Here is a 16,798-nt window from a genome sequence, read left to right as displayed (position 1 = left end):
AAGTTTGGCACAAAGCCTCAAGCTTCATGTTGCAGACCATTAGGCTGTGGGGTTTTTAATTGCAGATTTATGTAATATTTAATGTTTTAAAGGAAGTGGGTTTTTTTTTTTCCTAAACAAGCTTCCTTAATGCATCAAAACCTTAAATGCTCATGAACGTCTACTGTGAGCCTTTCTTAGGTGTTTCAATAATGCTTCAGGCTTTTTCTACAAAATACACGTTAACACATTTTCCTTTGATTTTATAAGGTGTTAATATTTCAAATCTGCCTAGTAATGCTGAAAGAAACATTGGCTGTCTTTACTTTTTGTGTTCATGAGAAAGAATTTTTGTAGCTGACTTGTACTCTAAGACATTTGCAAACTCTCATTTTCTTAAACAATGTCATTAGTTCAAAATCCATATTCAAAAAAGAAAATTTGTTATCTTAGTTTCTGAAAGCCTTACTTTCTGGTTTTTAGCAGGCTGTATTTTAATAATAATATCTTGAATTTTCCATCATGTAAGTGATACTACAGTGCAATTATGAAATATTTATGTGAATTCTTTCTTTACAGCCTTGCCATGTGATTTACACTGACTATCGACCTACTCCACTGCAGCATTATATATTTCCAGCAGGAGGAGATGGACTCCATCTGGTTGTTGATGAAAATGTAAGGAATACTCAGTTTGTCTGAAAGATTGTTTTCTTCACTTAACAGTGAAAAGCTTGAGCTCTTGCAAAATTTGGATAGGCTGTATAAAGGATGTTTTTGTTAAAATTAAGTCCAAGTGAGTAATGGTGATCTCTGAATTGCTTTTAGATTTTTGGAGTCTTACACAAGAAATTGCTTTTATTATCTAATGTCATGCAATCAGCTGAGTAATACTTCCCTGGGATGTCTTGAGTGCCTACATCCTTGTTTGTTTTCTATAATGCATAGTGCTTTCTGTAAATCTGCAAAGTAGTTGAAGTTCCTTGTACTGTTTCTTGCTCAAAAGAAAACATAGTGGCATGTAAATTTGACTTTAGTTGAGAGACAAAATGTTTTTGTTTCTTTAGGTGATTTTGAACTAAAAACTTGTTTAAAATTTATCATTAGCTCATTCAGCTGTTACTAATGCCGTAAACAGTAGTGCTGCATTTGAAGATATGCCTTCATTGGGCAGTGTCATTTTGTGTGGACATTCCTAAAAGTCAGTTTTAATACTGTATCATTCAGCAGGTCTGGCATGAAGGGTAGAGTGGTGGATAGAACTATAAGAACTAACTTCAGAGACACACCAGTGCAATTCTGAGCTGTGACACTGACCTAGTAAACTCTTTTGATAGCTTATGCATTGTTTTTGTCCTTTTATCTGTGTATATGTTGGGTAGTGGTACTGGCTCTGCAAAGCACTAAGTATTTTTAAGTGGGCTGTGTAAGTAACTACTTAAAAGTTTGTGTTTTACACGTAGGGAGATTTCAGAGAAGATAATTTTAATACAGCAATGCAAGTGCTTAGAGATGCAGGAGACTTAGCAAAAGGGGATCAGAAAGGAAGGAAAGGAGGAACAAAAGGTGAGTTTGAACCCATTCTGAGGTAATTTTTTCATGAATTTTTTTCAAAGTTCTATTCAAGTTGTGCTTGTGTTTCAATTACTCCATAAGATACTTTTTGTTGTAAAATTTAATTTAAATTAATGTAATCTTTCTGCAGGTCCTTCAAATGTTTTTAAGATTGTGAAGATGATAATGGAAAGGAATTTCCAACCTGTGATTATTTTCAGCTTCAGTAAGAAAGACTGTGAAGCCTATGCACTTCAGATGACAAAGTTAGATTTCAATACAGGTACAGATAAATCCAGTTGCATTCTATTCACAGGTTCAGTTTTATGTGAAATACTACTTTTCCTATTGAACACCAAAAGGAAAATACATACCGCTTTTTTCATTTATTATGCTGGTGCCTTGAGCTGTATTCAGTAGGAAGGTATTGGTGCACAGAGTACTTGGTCATTGCAAAGTCAAACTGTTCTTTGATTTTAAACTCTATTTCTTGCTTCAGTATGCCGTTTATTGTAACGATAACACCAGAATTCCTAGAAGATTCTGTCTATAATGAGAGAAGACTGGTCATAAAAAGATATTTTCCAAAATTTTCATGTTACGTTCATTAGAGAAATAATATAATTGCAAAGTCCAAACAACTGTATAATAAACCACTAGACTGTTCTTTCTCAACAATGCAATCTAATTTTTTTTATTTCCTTCTTCTCCTTGCTTCTCAAAGTAAAAACCAAAATATAAACAAAAGATTTTTTCCATCTTGGCTAATACCAAGCTTGGCAAATAAGTTTAAGCTCATTGCTTCTTGGAAATCTAGAGTTTTAACAAAAATAAGGAATTTGTTGTAAATCAATGTACTGTTTCATGTTTGTGAGCTGTTCAAGGTTCTTGACTGCTTATTTGCTCCAGTCTTTGCACATTTTGATTTGGTGTGGCAGAATAATGCAGGTTAGAAAATTCTGTCAGAAAATTTAAAGATATGTGTAAATGCAGAGGTGTGTTTTCATATTTTATTCAGAAGCACACCTTTGAATGTATATTCTTGATATTTGTACTACTTAGTGGTAAGGGTGTAAACTTTTTAGAGTTAACAAGAAAGAGCCTCTATATCCATGCAGACAGGGATTAGTAGGTAGAAGAGGAACAGGGCAGGTTTAAAAAATAGAGAGGGAGCACATAATACTGATAAATCCCAAGCTTGGAAGTGGCTGATGTTTGGACTGTTCTCAAAGGTTTGTTGTAGTTTTGTTTTTCCTGATCGTCTTCTTCTGCTTACCATCTGACTCCTTTAGGCTTATTGAAGTCTTGATTGCCTGACCAAGTGTGGATGGTTTTGTGTAGACTTCACAGTATTCCACTCAATTTTTATTGTACACTTATGTAAATATTAGAATGTGGTACCACTTTATTCTTATTTTGTATTAGCCTTCTGCATTTTGTAATAACTTACAAATTTCCTTCTTAGATGAAGAAAAAAAAATGGTTGAAGAAGTCTTCAATAATGCAATTGATTGTCTCTCAGATGAAGACAAAAAGCTTCCTCAGGTGAGTAGAGATTGGAAAGGATTCTTTTGAATAGCGTTAAATTGCTGCTGTCCTGTTTTCTGCAACTTGTAAAGTTGTGGGTGTTGTGTAGGGGATACAGAAATTATAAAATTGGATAATCTCATTCGTTTCCCCAGGTTTTAGTATCTTCTGCATTGCTTTTTGTCATTATGAAAGAGGTGATAAGGATTCCTTCCAGTTGCAATTCCAGAAGATGATGTATGTCAGAATTAAAAGTGAAGTTCCTACCCCTTGTTTTATTTTTCCAATTATGTTGAAGTGAACATGAGAGTTTATAAAGAGGTAGACCTGGGTTTAAAAAGTCTGGAAATTGTTCAAGTGGACGTGCAGTATGCACTTATGCAGTTATTGATTGCTGAGGCTTTCAAAAAGTTGCATTGCATTGATGCATCTGCAATCTAATTTATTGTATAATGCCTAAGCATAGTGATGTTTTCCCATCTTTACAGTGGAAAAATACAAGCTTCTAAGCAGAATATTACAAGATTGAAGGTGTAGTTATTTTATTTTAAACTGGGGAATAGTGAATTACATGAATGCTCAGGGGAGCATTGGGGCTTTCCTTACAACTTTTAGTAACAAATGCTAAAATTTGTTTGCTGGTCTTTTGTATGTTCCCAGGTTGAACATGTGCTTCCCCTTCTGAAGCGAGGAATTGGTATTCATCATGGTGGTTTGCTTCCTATCTTAAAAGAAACCATAGAAATCCTTTTCTCAGAGGGCCTAATAAAGGTATTGTTCAAGTCCGTCTATAGTTTGTTGTGAATATGAGGCTGGTAATCCTGAAAATCCAAGTACGCCTTAGGTCAGGGTATATGCTAGTATTACAGTGGAGATCTACACAATTGCAGCTGTAGTTTTAAGTGTTCCAGCTTTTATTTACAAGTATTTGAACTTTCAGTGTCTAACTTAAATACTTTCTTAAACTATTTTATGTTACATCTTTCTCCTATAAATGACTTTACCAAGCTGATTGTTGCTTGTATTAAGGACAAAAACTCAGAAAAATATAACCTTAGGTGAAAGTTGTGGTGGTTTTTTTGGACAGCTAACTCCTGTTTTCTTCTTGCAAATTTGAATTATTGAAATTAAATACTATTATTGATTATTATAATTTGCCCTCCATGATGTTTTCTTTTGAAGTTTTTCACATGGACCCATCTATTTAGTTTTTTTGCTTTTCCAGGAGAAATAAGAAAAGGCAGAAAGATGGTTTTGGTCCAGTTTTTACGTGTTAAATATGCCTGTGTTTCCTGTATTGACTGTACAGATGTATTAAAATCCAAAGAGGTTTTGTGTAGCAATCTCTGACTATTTTCATGTTTGCTTGAGATCCTATTTTTTTGCTTGCTTAACTTCAGTCTGTTTATTTAGGCCTTATTTGCAACAGAAACTTTTGCTATGGGAATTAATATGCCAGCCAGAACTGTGCTGTTTACAAGTGCCAGTAAATTTGATGGAAAAGATTTCCGATGGGTAAGTGATGGAGAGGTTCTGTAGAAAAATTGAATTATTTAAACCTTATTAGGATTAAATTTACTCTTAATGTGTTCACCTTAATGTAGTAGAAAATAGTTTTTCTTTCAAAAATCTTTTGTCGCATCCATTCCTAGTTAATACACAGATTTTGGAAGACAGAGTTTCTCAGATTATTCATGAGATTGTTTAATAGCTACATCAAAAGGGAATTAAATACAGGTTAGCAGCAGACTAACTGGGACTATTCTAGGACTAGAAGTCCTATTCTAGGACTTCTGCACACCTTTTCCAAAACTGTGATACCCAGATATTTTATTCTGTATCAGAGAACTCTGAAGAATAAATGGGCTTCATGTCGTATCATAATGATGACTAATTTTGACAGACTCAAGAAGAGAGGTCATTGACCTTGGAAGAATATTGTTTTCTTACAGCAGGACTTCTTGCATGATTATAAAATTTTAGACATTAAAACTTGGTATGTGGTTTACTTAAAATAGAAATGAGGCCTTTCACGTCATCGCAGCAAAGCTTTATAAGAGCCAAGGCTCATCCTTCAAAGGTGGGAAATTGTTGTGAATGGGACAATTGACTTGACCTATGCAAGTTATGAAGTAAATTTTTCTTCAATCTTAGTTTAGGCTGTTCGGTTTCACTATTCATTTTGATTGTGTGTCTCTAAGATATATATAAGAATGGGTTCGCTTTGAGATAGAAGAAATTTGGAACTTCTGGAGTTATTTACAGTTTGCTTAAGTTGTTTTTAAAATCTGACCTAAAGTGGAACTTGGGGAGTTGTTGAGAATGCAGTTTCCACAGATGACAAAACCCTTGTTTTATAACTTTCTGAGACATAGGTAACCAGTTGTAGCAGCCTCTTGTCCATGTCCCAGTTGTTTATAAACTCTTCAATTTCACTGTTAGGAGGCATAAAAATACTCCTTTAGCAGGTATCATGTGTTAATGTTACTCTTGAATAATCTAAATGAAATGATGGATTATTTGAAGATGATTGAGATGCATTATCAGTATGTGGAAGATCTGTTGTATCTCCACCATGTTCAGCAACCTTCCATTATAAAAGACATTAGTAAAATGGTTTCTGTGCTTATTAAAAATGATGCTCAATGATACCGAGGTATAACAGTAATAGTTAGCTTTTACTGCTGACTTACATTGTTCATAGTCATGGATTTATATTGTTGTTTCATAGTAAGTATGACTAATGAAGTCAATATGTGATAACTGTTTGATAACTTAAAAAACTCTTCTTTTTGTACATCATGTCACTTACTGTGCAGTTGAAATCAGCACAGTATGAGTTCCTGCTATTTTCTTGATGTTTGTTAATTTCTTTTTCTCATTTTGTTGTAGATATCCTCAGGCGAATACATTCAAATGTCAGGTCGCGCAGGACGCCGAGGTATGGATGACAGAGGAATAGTAATTCTTATGGTGGATGAAAAAATGAGTCCAACCATTGGCAAGCAGCTTTTGAAGGTAGGAGAGACATTATTTTGTTTCTGTTCTCCCAGAAGATTATGTTCACTTGAGTAATGTTATGTGGAAAATTAGTCACCTGGGACAAGAAGATCATGCAGGTAGAAGATGACAAGTTCTTAAAGTAGCTTTTTAGTGAATTCTCGTAGGAGTTTGTATTGTGAAACAAAGTCAGAAGACTAATATCATTCTTATTTCTGCAGAAGTAGTATCATCCTTTGTATAAAAGGGCTATCAGGCAGGACAAATAGAACTCTGTGCTGTTTTCCTAGTAATAGCACTGCTACTCTAGTATTCTGTTTCTTGCTGACTACCATCAGTTTAAGGCTTATGGTGAACTAGGAAAAGGTTTTGTCTTTCACAAGAGTTACTACATTATTTGGTTCTGTGATGAAATAAACTTTGTTAGTGGACTGTCAGTGTGATAGATGAAACGGACCCGGTCATGCAAAAATGAGTTACATAGAATAAAGAAGAGTGAAGTGGCTGTCAGTATGTGAAAATCAGCTATTGAGAAATTGACAGTTTGTGCAGAAAATATTGAAGTTTGGAAATTAAGAGGTTGAAAAAATCACTCATGGTTGAGATGGGCATTAAATTACAGGACTTCCCCAAACTGTAATGGGAGTTGTTACAGATTATCACAATAATACCTTCTTGCTTTATAATTTAAATATGAAATACTGTACTCATAACACTTCTATTTAAATTCCATGGTAAAAATAACCACAAAGAAATATCTGTTGTGTGAGTTGCCTGTCTTAGGCTGCTTACGTTAATTGTGGAGACATGCTAAAATTTAAAAACTTGGAGAGTTATGCTGCACTCCATTTAGGAGCTTGTAGCCTGGGTGCAAGTAGCAGGTAATTTGTCTTAAAACAGCATTTATGGTATTACTACACTTAGTATAAATTGTGGGAATCATCTCAAGTCATCATTAAGTTATGTTAACAAAAGGCATGGAGTTGTTGCCAAAAAAAAGGAGATGCCAATGGTTTTTTCAGGCCAATTAAGAACAAGGGGAAAAGTACCTGCGTGGCTGCCAATGTGGATTCTTTGTTGTGTGTCTTCATCTGTCAGTGCTACCTGTTAATCCGTATTATAATATATCTGAAAATATGTACATTACATGTACCTTTTGTACACCAAGAAGGTAGTATTTACCTCCTTAAAGTCAGAATTTTCATGAATGCTGCATTATGGTTAACTACCCTGAAATCAGTAAAATAAATTTTATAAATATTCATGGTATGGTAGCCTTAAGTTTTTGTGTTTATTTCTTGTCTTGATTTAATTTGTGTTTTGTCAGTGGACTGTAATATATTTATTTCTTCACACTCTTAATGCATGTGCACATCTCTGAGATGTATGAAGACTTAAGTTTTTTAACTGGGTTTTTGTCAGTTTTTAAGACTGTTGAAGAAAACGGACATAATTGAAGAAAATGGACATAATTTTGTGTCATACTTACTTTTAGCTGAAAAATATAGAGAAAATACATAATGAGAGAAGCAAAAGAGCATCTTTATAAATAATATTTATAAAAAGTCCCCAAAAAGGTTAATTTATGTGAAATAATTGTTAATGGCATAAGAAAAAGTGGTATTTCAAGTATTTCTCGTCATACTTTAAGAGATTATAAGCTTACCCATTCAGAAGGTGGGTTTTTTTTAAAGTTTGAAAATTCAGTAGTTTGAGAACTATAGAACTCAATCTGAATCAATTAAGATAGAGGAAGAAGGAGTAGATCACTTACTTTCTTTTTGATACTATTTTTGCAGTTTTGCTTTAGATTTTAAGGAAATAGTAAGGAATATTTCCTTCATCAAAACAACAAGACTTTGATTTTTCCTCCTTTTGAATTATAAGGATATAAATGGGAAAAATAATCACTTTTGCTACGTTAGCTTTTGCTTTTTCTCCACTGATCTAAATGAATTAATGTATTTCATTTTGACACTACTTAACTTGTAAGCAAAGATTGACTTTTAGAATTTTCTGAAAAAGGTCAGAAGTCAGTAAAATTAAGATACTAATGTCCCTGTAGCTTCTGTAACTATTTAGCCAATTGCTGTATAGGCAGTAAAAGTAACCTTTTATGAAATGAGCAGTGCAAGCACAAAAAAAACCTCCTTCTTATTTTTGTTCTTAAATACAAAGCCTCTAGAGGAAATTCCATGTCAAACAGGCCAAGAAAATCAGTGCAGGCTAAAAGTTACATAATATACATTATATTTACATAATAGTTACAATTCACAGTCATCATTAAGTGTGTCTCAGATTTTCATTACTGATGGTATTTGTTGGTGGTAAGATCGTGGACGTGCCTAGGGGTAGTATTCTGCTTTCAGGATAAACTAAAGATTTATAGAAAAAACTCCAGAAGAAATAAATTAGCCTTCTTAAGAATGATAGAAAATTTACATAGAACATTTTTGTCATAGCTCTTCAACCCTAATATGGGGGTGTCTGATCCAAACCATTTCCTGAACACTAGAGCAAAACATCTAGGAATCCTGTTGTCAGCTGCCTCCTGCTGTGGTCGGTGCAGTGAGAGCTCTGAGTGAATTGGTACCAGCAGCATTGCTGCAGCTGTGCTGCTTGCCTGTTCCACTGTTCATTGCGACACTGTGTACAGTACTCCACACTTACATTCAGCATTCCATTCTTAGATGGAGTTCTTACAAGGGAGTTTTGTAAATATTTCTTAAACTCAGTAATGTACATTTGTGTTCTGCAGTGTAACTAGGTTTCTTTGTTTACCCTTAGAGTGTAATTGACCACTGAATAATTAGTAAACTGGTGACTTGCATGAATCTGTAAACTCAGATGCTTACAAGACTATTGGGGCAGCTTTCTGAAGGTGGTAAATTGTAATTGTACATTTGCATGCTACTAAGAAGTATTCAATTGGAATTTTTTTTGGTTTCCTTTCTTAAAATCTACTTACTCTTACTTTAAAGCTGTTTAGGTAGGAAATTACTGTGTTAGTTTAGGTAGGAAGTGTAAAGCTTTTTCTTGATGATAGATAGCCTTTGAAACCAGTGCAGCATCTCTCCAGTTGGAACATGGCCGTGCTACAAGAATGCATTCCTACAGAGAGAGTTGAGTTACTCAGCAGTGGTAATTTGTTATGTCTCTAAAGACCAAAATCTTGAGCATAAGATTCAAACATAGTCTCTAATTATGTTATCAGAATGAATGACTGTACCACTGAAAATGTGGTACGTAAGTATGTTTTTGAACTTTGAATTTGAGCCTATCAGTGCGTTGCGTCCACTTACCTTATCACAGGAGGAGACAGACTGAAAAATTCAAAGCAAACATAGAATCATCAAGGTTGCAAGAGACCTTTAAGATCACCAAATCCCAGCATTTACCAGTGCAAGCCCTAAATCACTAAACCATATTACCCAAAGCCAGATCCAGATACCTCTAAAACACCTCCAGAGATGGTGATTCCATCGCCTCCCTGGACAACCTGTTCCAGTACCTGACCACCTTAACAGTGAAAAAATTGTTTCTATTATCTAATCTGAATGTCCCCTGTCTCAGTTTAAGGCCATTTCCTTGGGTTCTCTCCCTGTAGGCACAGTAGAAGATACTGGACCTCACCTTACTAACAGCCTCCTTTTCAGGCAGTTGTAGAGGGCAATGAGGCTTCCCCTGAGCCTCCACTTCTCGAGGATAAACACCCCCAACTCCCTCAGGTGTTTCTCCTAAGACAGGATCTCTAGGTGCTGCATGAGCCTTGCTGTCCTTCTCTGGACGTGGTCTAGCACTTCAAGGTCCTTTTTGAGGTGAGGGGCTCAGAACTGAGCGCAGGACTCTGAGGTGTCACCTCATCAATGCCAATCCTTTCCCCAGCTCTGCTGGCTACACTGTTTGTTATGGTGGAATACAGGAATGCATTTATCTGCTAAGGTAAAAAATACTTTAATATGCTTTCTTGTCTTTTGTCTATGGAACATAAAGTGCCCCAATGCCAAGCTGTAGGAGATACTCCACTAGCTACATCTAGTTCCTTGACAGGGCCTTCATTTTATAGAGCTGGCTGTACTGGCCTTATTTGGCTTGTATGCTGCTATATTAGAAGTCTCATTGCATTTTATTTTAATTCTTAAATTGTTTTATTGTACCAGATAAATGAACTCGACAGCAATTCAGACAGTTCAATAGTTTTTTCTGCAAACATCAGCTTAGCATGCCATCTTAATTATATTGTTGTACTTTGGCTTGACTGAGAAGTTACTTCTAGGGGGGAAAAAAATGCCACAGGACTTGAGAAATTTGCCAAATGCTACATCAGGAGAGAAATACTTTACCTGGAAGTAGGCACTGATACTTGTTGGAAAAGACATTGCAAAATCTAAAGTAATAGATTGTTACTAGTGATTTGAGGACAGTAAAATATTCTTCCGAAGTTGTGACATGGATGAGAATCACAATGAAACATGTATTTTGGATACTTTATAAAATGTATTTACATGAAAATAATTTTAATGTGAAGTAATTGTTTTTACTGTAAGCTGCCAACCTTTTCTTATCCTTATGAAGCATGCATTGCAGGAATTTTCCAGGCTTTAATTCAGGAAGGTATTTAAGTCTAACCTTAATTTAAAATCACCTTTAAAGTCAACAAGATTCTAGCATGTAATCGCAGAGATCAGGGAAATGGATAATCGACTTTTGTGAACAGGGTCACAGCAGATGGAAGAGAACAGCAAATAGCTCTTCTTGCTGATGTTTGCAACCAAAATATAGGAAAATGAGGTGCATAAATGGTATGTAAAATGGTTTGTCATTCTTGAACTTCACCTCAGGATTTTCAAGAGCCTGTAGGACTAAGCTAATAGGTTTTATTTATTAATTGTGGTTGCTGCTTTAGTACGACAAAATACCTCAAGTTTTATTAGTTCAGTCTGTGGAAAGCAGTTTTCCTCCAGATTTTTGGAAAATTTACTTTGGTAAACTCATCACTGTGAATGAATTTTGGCTAAGCTAGATTTTTTTTTTTTTCCTTTGTATTCTTAAAACAAAAAGGATGGGTTTGAGATGAACGGATGAGAAGGTACTTTTTAAAATTTATTAACATTGTATAGAATTTGGTATCTTTGCTAGGGTACCATTTTCCTTTAAGGTAACATACTGCATATTTACCAAAATTGTAAAGTGTCATAAAATAAAAACATCACTGTCCTGATACCTATAGTGGCAAATCTGTTGAGAATGTCAGCTAGTTTATTCGTGAAGGTAGAGATACCATTTGCTTTTTCCAAACACAAGGAGAAGACCAGAACTTGGAGTTACCATCCTGAAGTAAAACTAATGATAGCTACAAAAGTAGCCCACTGTCTTAGAGGGTAAATGGCTAAAAATTTCCATCATTCAAAACTAGCTTGAGAAGGTAGTATTTGGAGGCGAGAGAAACAGAGTTATATTGTTTTCCTTTTAAGTCTCTTGTTACAACTGGAGCATTTGTTGAATTCCAGCCTGAGGTATTTTCACCAGCAAAGCCTGCTGGGCAGTATTTTGCCACCCACAGTGGCTTCTGTTTGTCCTGGTGTAACTGGTTTTGGGGCAAAGCAGTGAGCCAGATTGGTAATAAATTTGTGCTTAAGTAGCCATTTACCATTGTCTGTTAAAAACAGACTCACAGAAGAGTTTTTTATTGATTTTGCAGTTGTGCTAATGTACCTCAGGGTAATTCTGATATCAATGTAACTGCATAGGGTTTTTTTGTCATTCTGAGAGAGACTGAATATTTGTGTGGTTATTTTATTACTGATATATGGAAAAAAGCATGTTGCTATTTCACAAGAGGTGTTTCTGTGTCTTACAGACATGTCAAGCAGTCACTTTCATTTCTATTTAATAAGGGTTTTAATAGAAATTTGTGATTTGTGACTGTTACAGACATCTCAGTCTATCTTCCCCTTATGACAAAAAAAAAGGGAAAAAATCATTGACTTATTACCAGTTTGTTCTGTTCTTTGCTCTTTCTGTAAAGTGTTTTTGCTATTTCCTTTCTGGAAACTCATTGATTCAGTTTATTTCTGGAAACATTGATAAGCAAATGCAACTGTCACTGGACCAAAATGGTGTAAATTATGTCCTATATTCTATCTAATTTCATCATTGTGAAAGATACTTCATTGTTGCTTTGCAAATTAATTAGTTTTAGACAGTATTTGCCATTGATGTTCCCATGACAAGCTAGGGAACAAAAATGTTTTGTGGAGAATTTGTTCCTCTGTCTTCATGGGAACAGATTTAAAAATGTAAATATTTTTCTCCTTCTGTAAGAGATAACAGAGGGAGTAACTCTTACCAAATGTATGTCTTGCTCAACACTACATGCCATTATGCAGCAATGACAGCTCTCACATCTCTAGTTAGACAGGGCTTCCAAGCCTTAACAGTAAAAAAAAAAAAAGGAAAAAATACTGTTTATATCAATTCCATACACTAATCTTCTTCATCCCAATCTTTATATCTTTATTGTTTATGTGGGCAAGAAATGGTTATACCAGTAAGTATGAATCCCCTGTTGGATTGTTTGGTTGTGTTAAGAAGAGGATTCGCTCTGAAATTATTGGCAGTTAAACAGGGAACACTGTATAGCAGCTGTAGTTTTCAGATTCTCATACCTTTTTTAGCTTTTGACTAAATTATTTCTGTAGTGAATTGTTTATCATTATGTTCCTGATTTTTAACATTATCAGCTTAATCCAGTCGTTCTTTTGCATACATCTAATAACCCAAATCTCAGAAAACTCGAAAGGTTGCTTCTGTTAAGTTAGCTTAAAATTTTATGAGAAGTCATTGCAAGTGCAAAGGGGATCATTGATTTCTGAGAACTTTATCTGATATTTGCAGACTGTTCTCATGTATCCAGGCAATTATCATCCAGAGGGATGGAAAAGCTTGCAAAGTTATACTACTTTCTAAAAACTATTCAGAAAAAAAATCTCATGCTGCAGTCTTGTTAAATTTTTGAGGTGAGGGAGTCTGTCCTCAGGAATGAGGGGCAGGATTACTTGCAGAAAAGGAAGCTGGAGAACTGGAATGGTAATTCTTCAACAGCAGTAAGTCATGGAGGCAGTGCATGTTTGAAAGTGACTTCTTGATGCCTGTTCAAGGCTGTCTTTCTCATCAACTCTTTTTGCAGCTCTCATAAAGTCAGGCTTTTACTTGATCCTTCTGCATTGAGTGGTTGGTGGTTCTCCCTTTCTCTAATATGGAGCTTTTTCTATGGAGACAAGGGTGAAGCTTCCTCAGAGACAGAGAGATGTTGAGGCAGATGGTGGTGCAGCCTAGCTTGTTGAAGAGAAGGTTGATATATTTTGACAGGAGGCCGTCTGGCAGAGGGTGAACTAAGTGCTTCACGGTATTTTTAAGTAAGTAAAGTAATCAGTCTGGGAGCCAGTGGCAAAAGTGTTGAGCTGAAAAAGGGGTTTCAGGAGGAGGTAACCATCATGGAGAAAATGTAAGTTAAAACTGATTTATGTCTTATTATATCTTGGCAATGAGCAAAATCCAGCATATTTGAACACTTTATACTGTGAAGACTCTTTGAAAGTAGGTTAGGAAGGAAAAGCCTACCTTTTCCATTTTCCTGTCAGTAATATATCCCATCTTCCCTCCCTTCCTGTTACTTGTTTCTCTCCACCTTATGTATCTGACAGGTGACTTTAGGTAAGCACTAACTGTCTCTTCAGTAACCATGGCCATCTTTAGTATTTGCCATAAAAGGCTGATGAGCTACTCATGCCTTGAGTGTACTTAGTATAAAAGCACAACTGTGTTTTGGTATAAGGTTTTCTAATGCAGCTGCAAAATTGGGATGTTGCTGCTGAGTAAATGAAGCAAGGGCATACAGGTGATTGCTCCCTGTCAGGTGTGAGAGTACTGATAGTCTGGTGTAGTAGGTAAAGACTAATGCATGCAGCAGATGCTGGCTGTGCTAAAGGTGTAATACAGTAGAGCATATTTCATTTGAAAAAGTAGCAGTTTCAGTTTTCAGATAAAATAAGCGTCTCAGAACTCTTTGATTTCAAATATATTGCTTAGAGAACACTGAGAAGACAGGAGTTTCTGAAACTTGGAGAAAGATGTGTTTATGAGATGATGGAACAGGAAAAATTCACTATTTTTGCTAAAACAGGATTTGTGTTTCAACTGCTGTGTCTTAATAGAATGATCATATTTTCAAATGGTAAAATGCTGATCATGTGTTTAAAATAAAATTGCCACATCAGCAACTGGCTTAGACATCGCCTTTCAAGTAAGTCTGCTTATGTAATCTCTGAAATAGCTGGGGTTTTTTGTTTGTTTTAAAATCACTCCTTCATATTTGAATTCGGCTGATTTTAAGAAAAGGTATTTAAAGTGAATCTGCAGGAATTGTTTGGCCTTTCTTGGCATATTCTGTGTATATTGTAATTGTATGAAGTTCCTTGTTTTCTCACTTAGTGATCACATTTAGGTGGGAGTGTGACACAGTTCTATTCTTTGAAATAGTTTATGAGTCTTGCGAGCACATGGTGAAGGTTTTCCCTCCAAGATATCAGGAATGGAAAGAGGATTTGTTTCATTGTGTGATCAGAGCAGTCACGCAGCAGCTTTTTGCCTGATCTCTAGTGCCTATCGCCAGCTGATGAGTGTGTTCCAGCTTCTTTAGCTGATACCGGACTAGAGCAGTGGACATTGCAGTAGGAAAGAATCTGACCACTGTTAGCTGACACTGGCATAATTGCTGTGCCATTCTTCAGTAAATGCCATTCTTTAAATGGCATTTTTTGTTATAGAGAGACAAGCTTTTTATGGAGCAATATTTTCTCTTTCCTAGAATAAATAATATATTTAGAAAAATGGACAGGAGGTTGGTACATACATAATACTTTTATCAGGTCTAAAAAAAGCTATGCTACAAATTGGCTAGCATCAGCAACAGAAGTTCTGTCATCTCTATTTGATGTATTAAACCAGAGGCATCTGTAGAAACTTGAGCACCGCAGCTCCTCTGTTGATGACAAGGTTGTCCTCTTGGGTAGAGCTTAGTAACAACTAATGCTGAATCAGAACCAAAGATGCATTTACTTAGTCCAGTACTCCTTTTTGACAGAGGACAGTAGTAGATATTCTTAAAAAATAAGAATGGATAAAGAAGGTAATGGTTCCCTGTAATGCTTTCTCAGCATCTTTTATTCTTAGGTTAATCAAAATACCTGTACATGCTGCATTTAAAAAAAAAAAAAAATTCTCAGAATGGTCAGAATGGTGGGGGGGGGGGGCGGATTTGTAAGGGACCTGTGGAGGTCATCTTTTCCAAAGCCATGGCTCTATCAGGGCCTTCTAGAGCAGAGTGCCCAGGACTATGTTCAGAGGAGAGTTCACTTCTCTCAAGCTACCTACAAGTTACATTAATTTTATAATGAGACATAATTCAAGTTAAAGAACTAGCAAATTGCCTATTTTTGTACAAAATTCCCTAGAGACCAATGTGATCAATATATCTTAAGACTTGCAAATAAGGGGTTTTTTTCAGTGTTAAAATAATGGATTGCTTTAAATAGCTAAGTAACTATTACTTAAACGTTAAGATGATGTGTAAAGTCTAAACTACTGGAAACATCTAAATTTTTTACCTGGGCTTTTCATTCAGATATCATTTATAATATCCTAGCTGTGATAAGTACCTATACAGTACAAATATTTTTACATGATCAGCATAGTAAAATTGTTTAGGATTTTATGCAATATGTAATATAAATTTAAGATAAATTGTGCAATTCATCAAAGCAGCTTCTCATATGAAATATTGCATCATGATTTATCCAGTGTGTTCTTATATGCCACAATTAATATTTTTTTCAAATTAAAAATGTTCTTGTGTCCTTTTCAGGGTTCAGCTGATCCCTTAAACAGTGCTTTCCACCTGACATACAACATGGTATTGAACTTACTTCGAGTGGAGGAAATTAACCCTGAATATATGTTAGAAAAATCATTTTATCAGTTCCAACATTACAGAACTATTCCAGAAATAGTGGAAAGTAAGTATTGCTGCATGTTCTCACGTGAGTGCATATAATACATGGTAAAGTTGCGTGTTTTAATTATACATTATTAGTTATGCTTTATTATGCTTTATTATGCTCTTAGGAGTTTTTACCTGTGCAGTTTTTGTCTTTCCTGCCAACAGTTGCCGCTGCAACATTTGTTGCCATGTTATAGTTTCGGTAATTTCCTCTTGTTCTTAGGGCCTATACTGATATGTGCCATCAGTTTAGGAAGAGAGCTTTCCTCTGTGAGTCAGACAAGAATGATTGTCACGTTGCTAAACTATAGGGTGGGAAGAAAGAAAAACAATTTAAAACTTTCCATGGCTCATTTGAGATGCAGGGAAGAAAAATCTTAGGGAAGGAAATCTTTCACCTTTTCATATCTCAGTACAAGCAGTAAAAAGAACTTAAGTGCCATGAATTCAGAGTACTGTAGGAAAGAAACAATTATAATACAAGTTCAGAGAGATCTGGGACTTTAATTGCACTCCACTGAGTAAGTATATTTTGACCCACAGTCCTTGAATAGTGAGTTTTCATGAGCCAAAGTCAGTGTCTGGAAATTACAACCAGTGTTTGAGAGTGAGTCTTTCAAAACTTAATCCAGGAGAATCTTAAGAACATGAGAAGTAATTATGATTATTGAGCAGTTT

General features: G+C 35.3%; 1 protein-coding gene across 1 annotated transcript in view; it reads left to right on the top strand.

The window, feature by feature from the left end:
• MTREX (Mtr4 exosome RNA helicase) overlaps positions 1–16,798 on the top strand; it is a 40,615-nt gene that overhangs the window by 7,999 nt on the left and 15,818 nt on the right. The window contains exons 9-16 of the mRNA XM_059836783.1: positions 559–657; positions 1,443–1,545; positions 1,685–1,816; positions 2,999–3,078; positions 3,721–3,831; positions 4,474–4,575; positions 5,953–6,078; positions 15,986–16,136. Of these exons, the coding sequence (XP_059692766.1) occupies positions 559–657; positions 1,443–1,545; positions 1,685–1,816; positions 2,999–3,078; positions 3,721–3,831; positions 4,474–4,575; positions 5,953–6,078; positions 15,986–16,136 (904 nt within the window). The remainder of the gene's footprint in view (positions 1–558; positions 658–1,442; positions 1,546–1,684; positions 1,817–2,998; positions 3,079–3,720; positions 3,832–4,473; positions 4,576–5,952; positions 6,079–15,985; positions 16,137–16,798) is intronic.

Source organism: Haemorhous mexicanus, chromosome Z (genome assembly GCF_027477595.1).
Source record: "Haemorhous mexicanus isolate bHaeMex1 chromosome Z, bHaeMex1.pri, whole genome shotgun sequence".
NCBI lineage: Eukaryota > Metazoa > Chordata > Aves > Passeriformes > Fringillidae > Haemorhous > Haemorhous mexicanus.
Note: the sequence above shows the minus strand (reverse complement) of the source record. Positions and strands in the feature narration are given on the sequence as shown.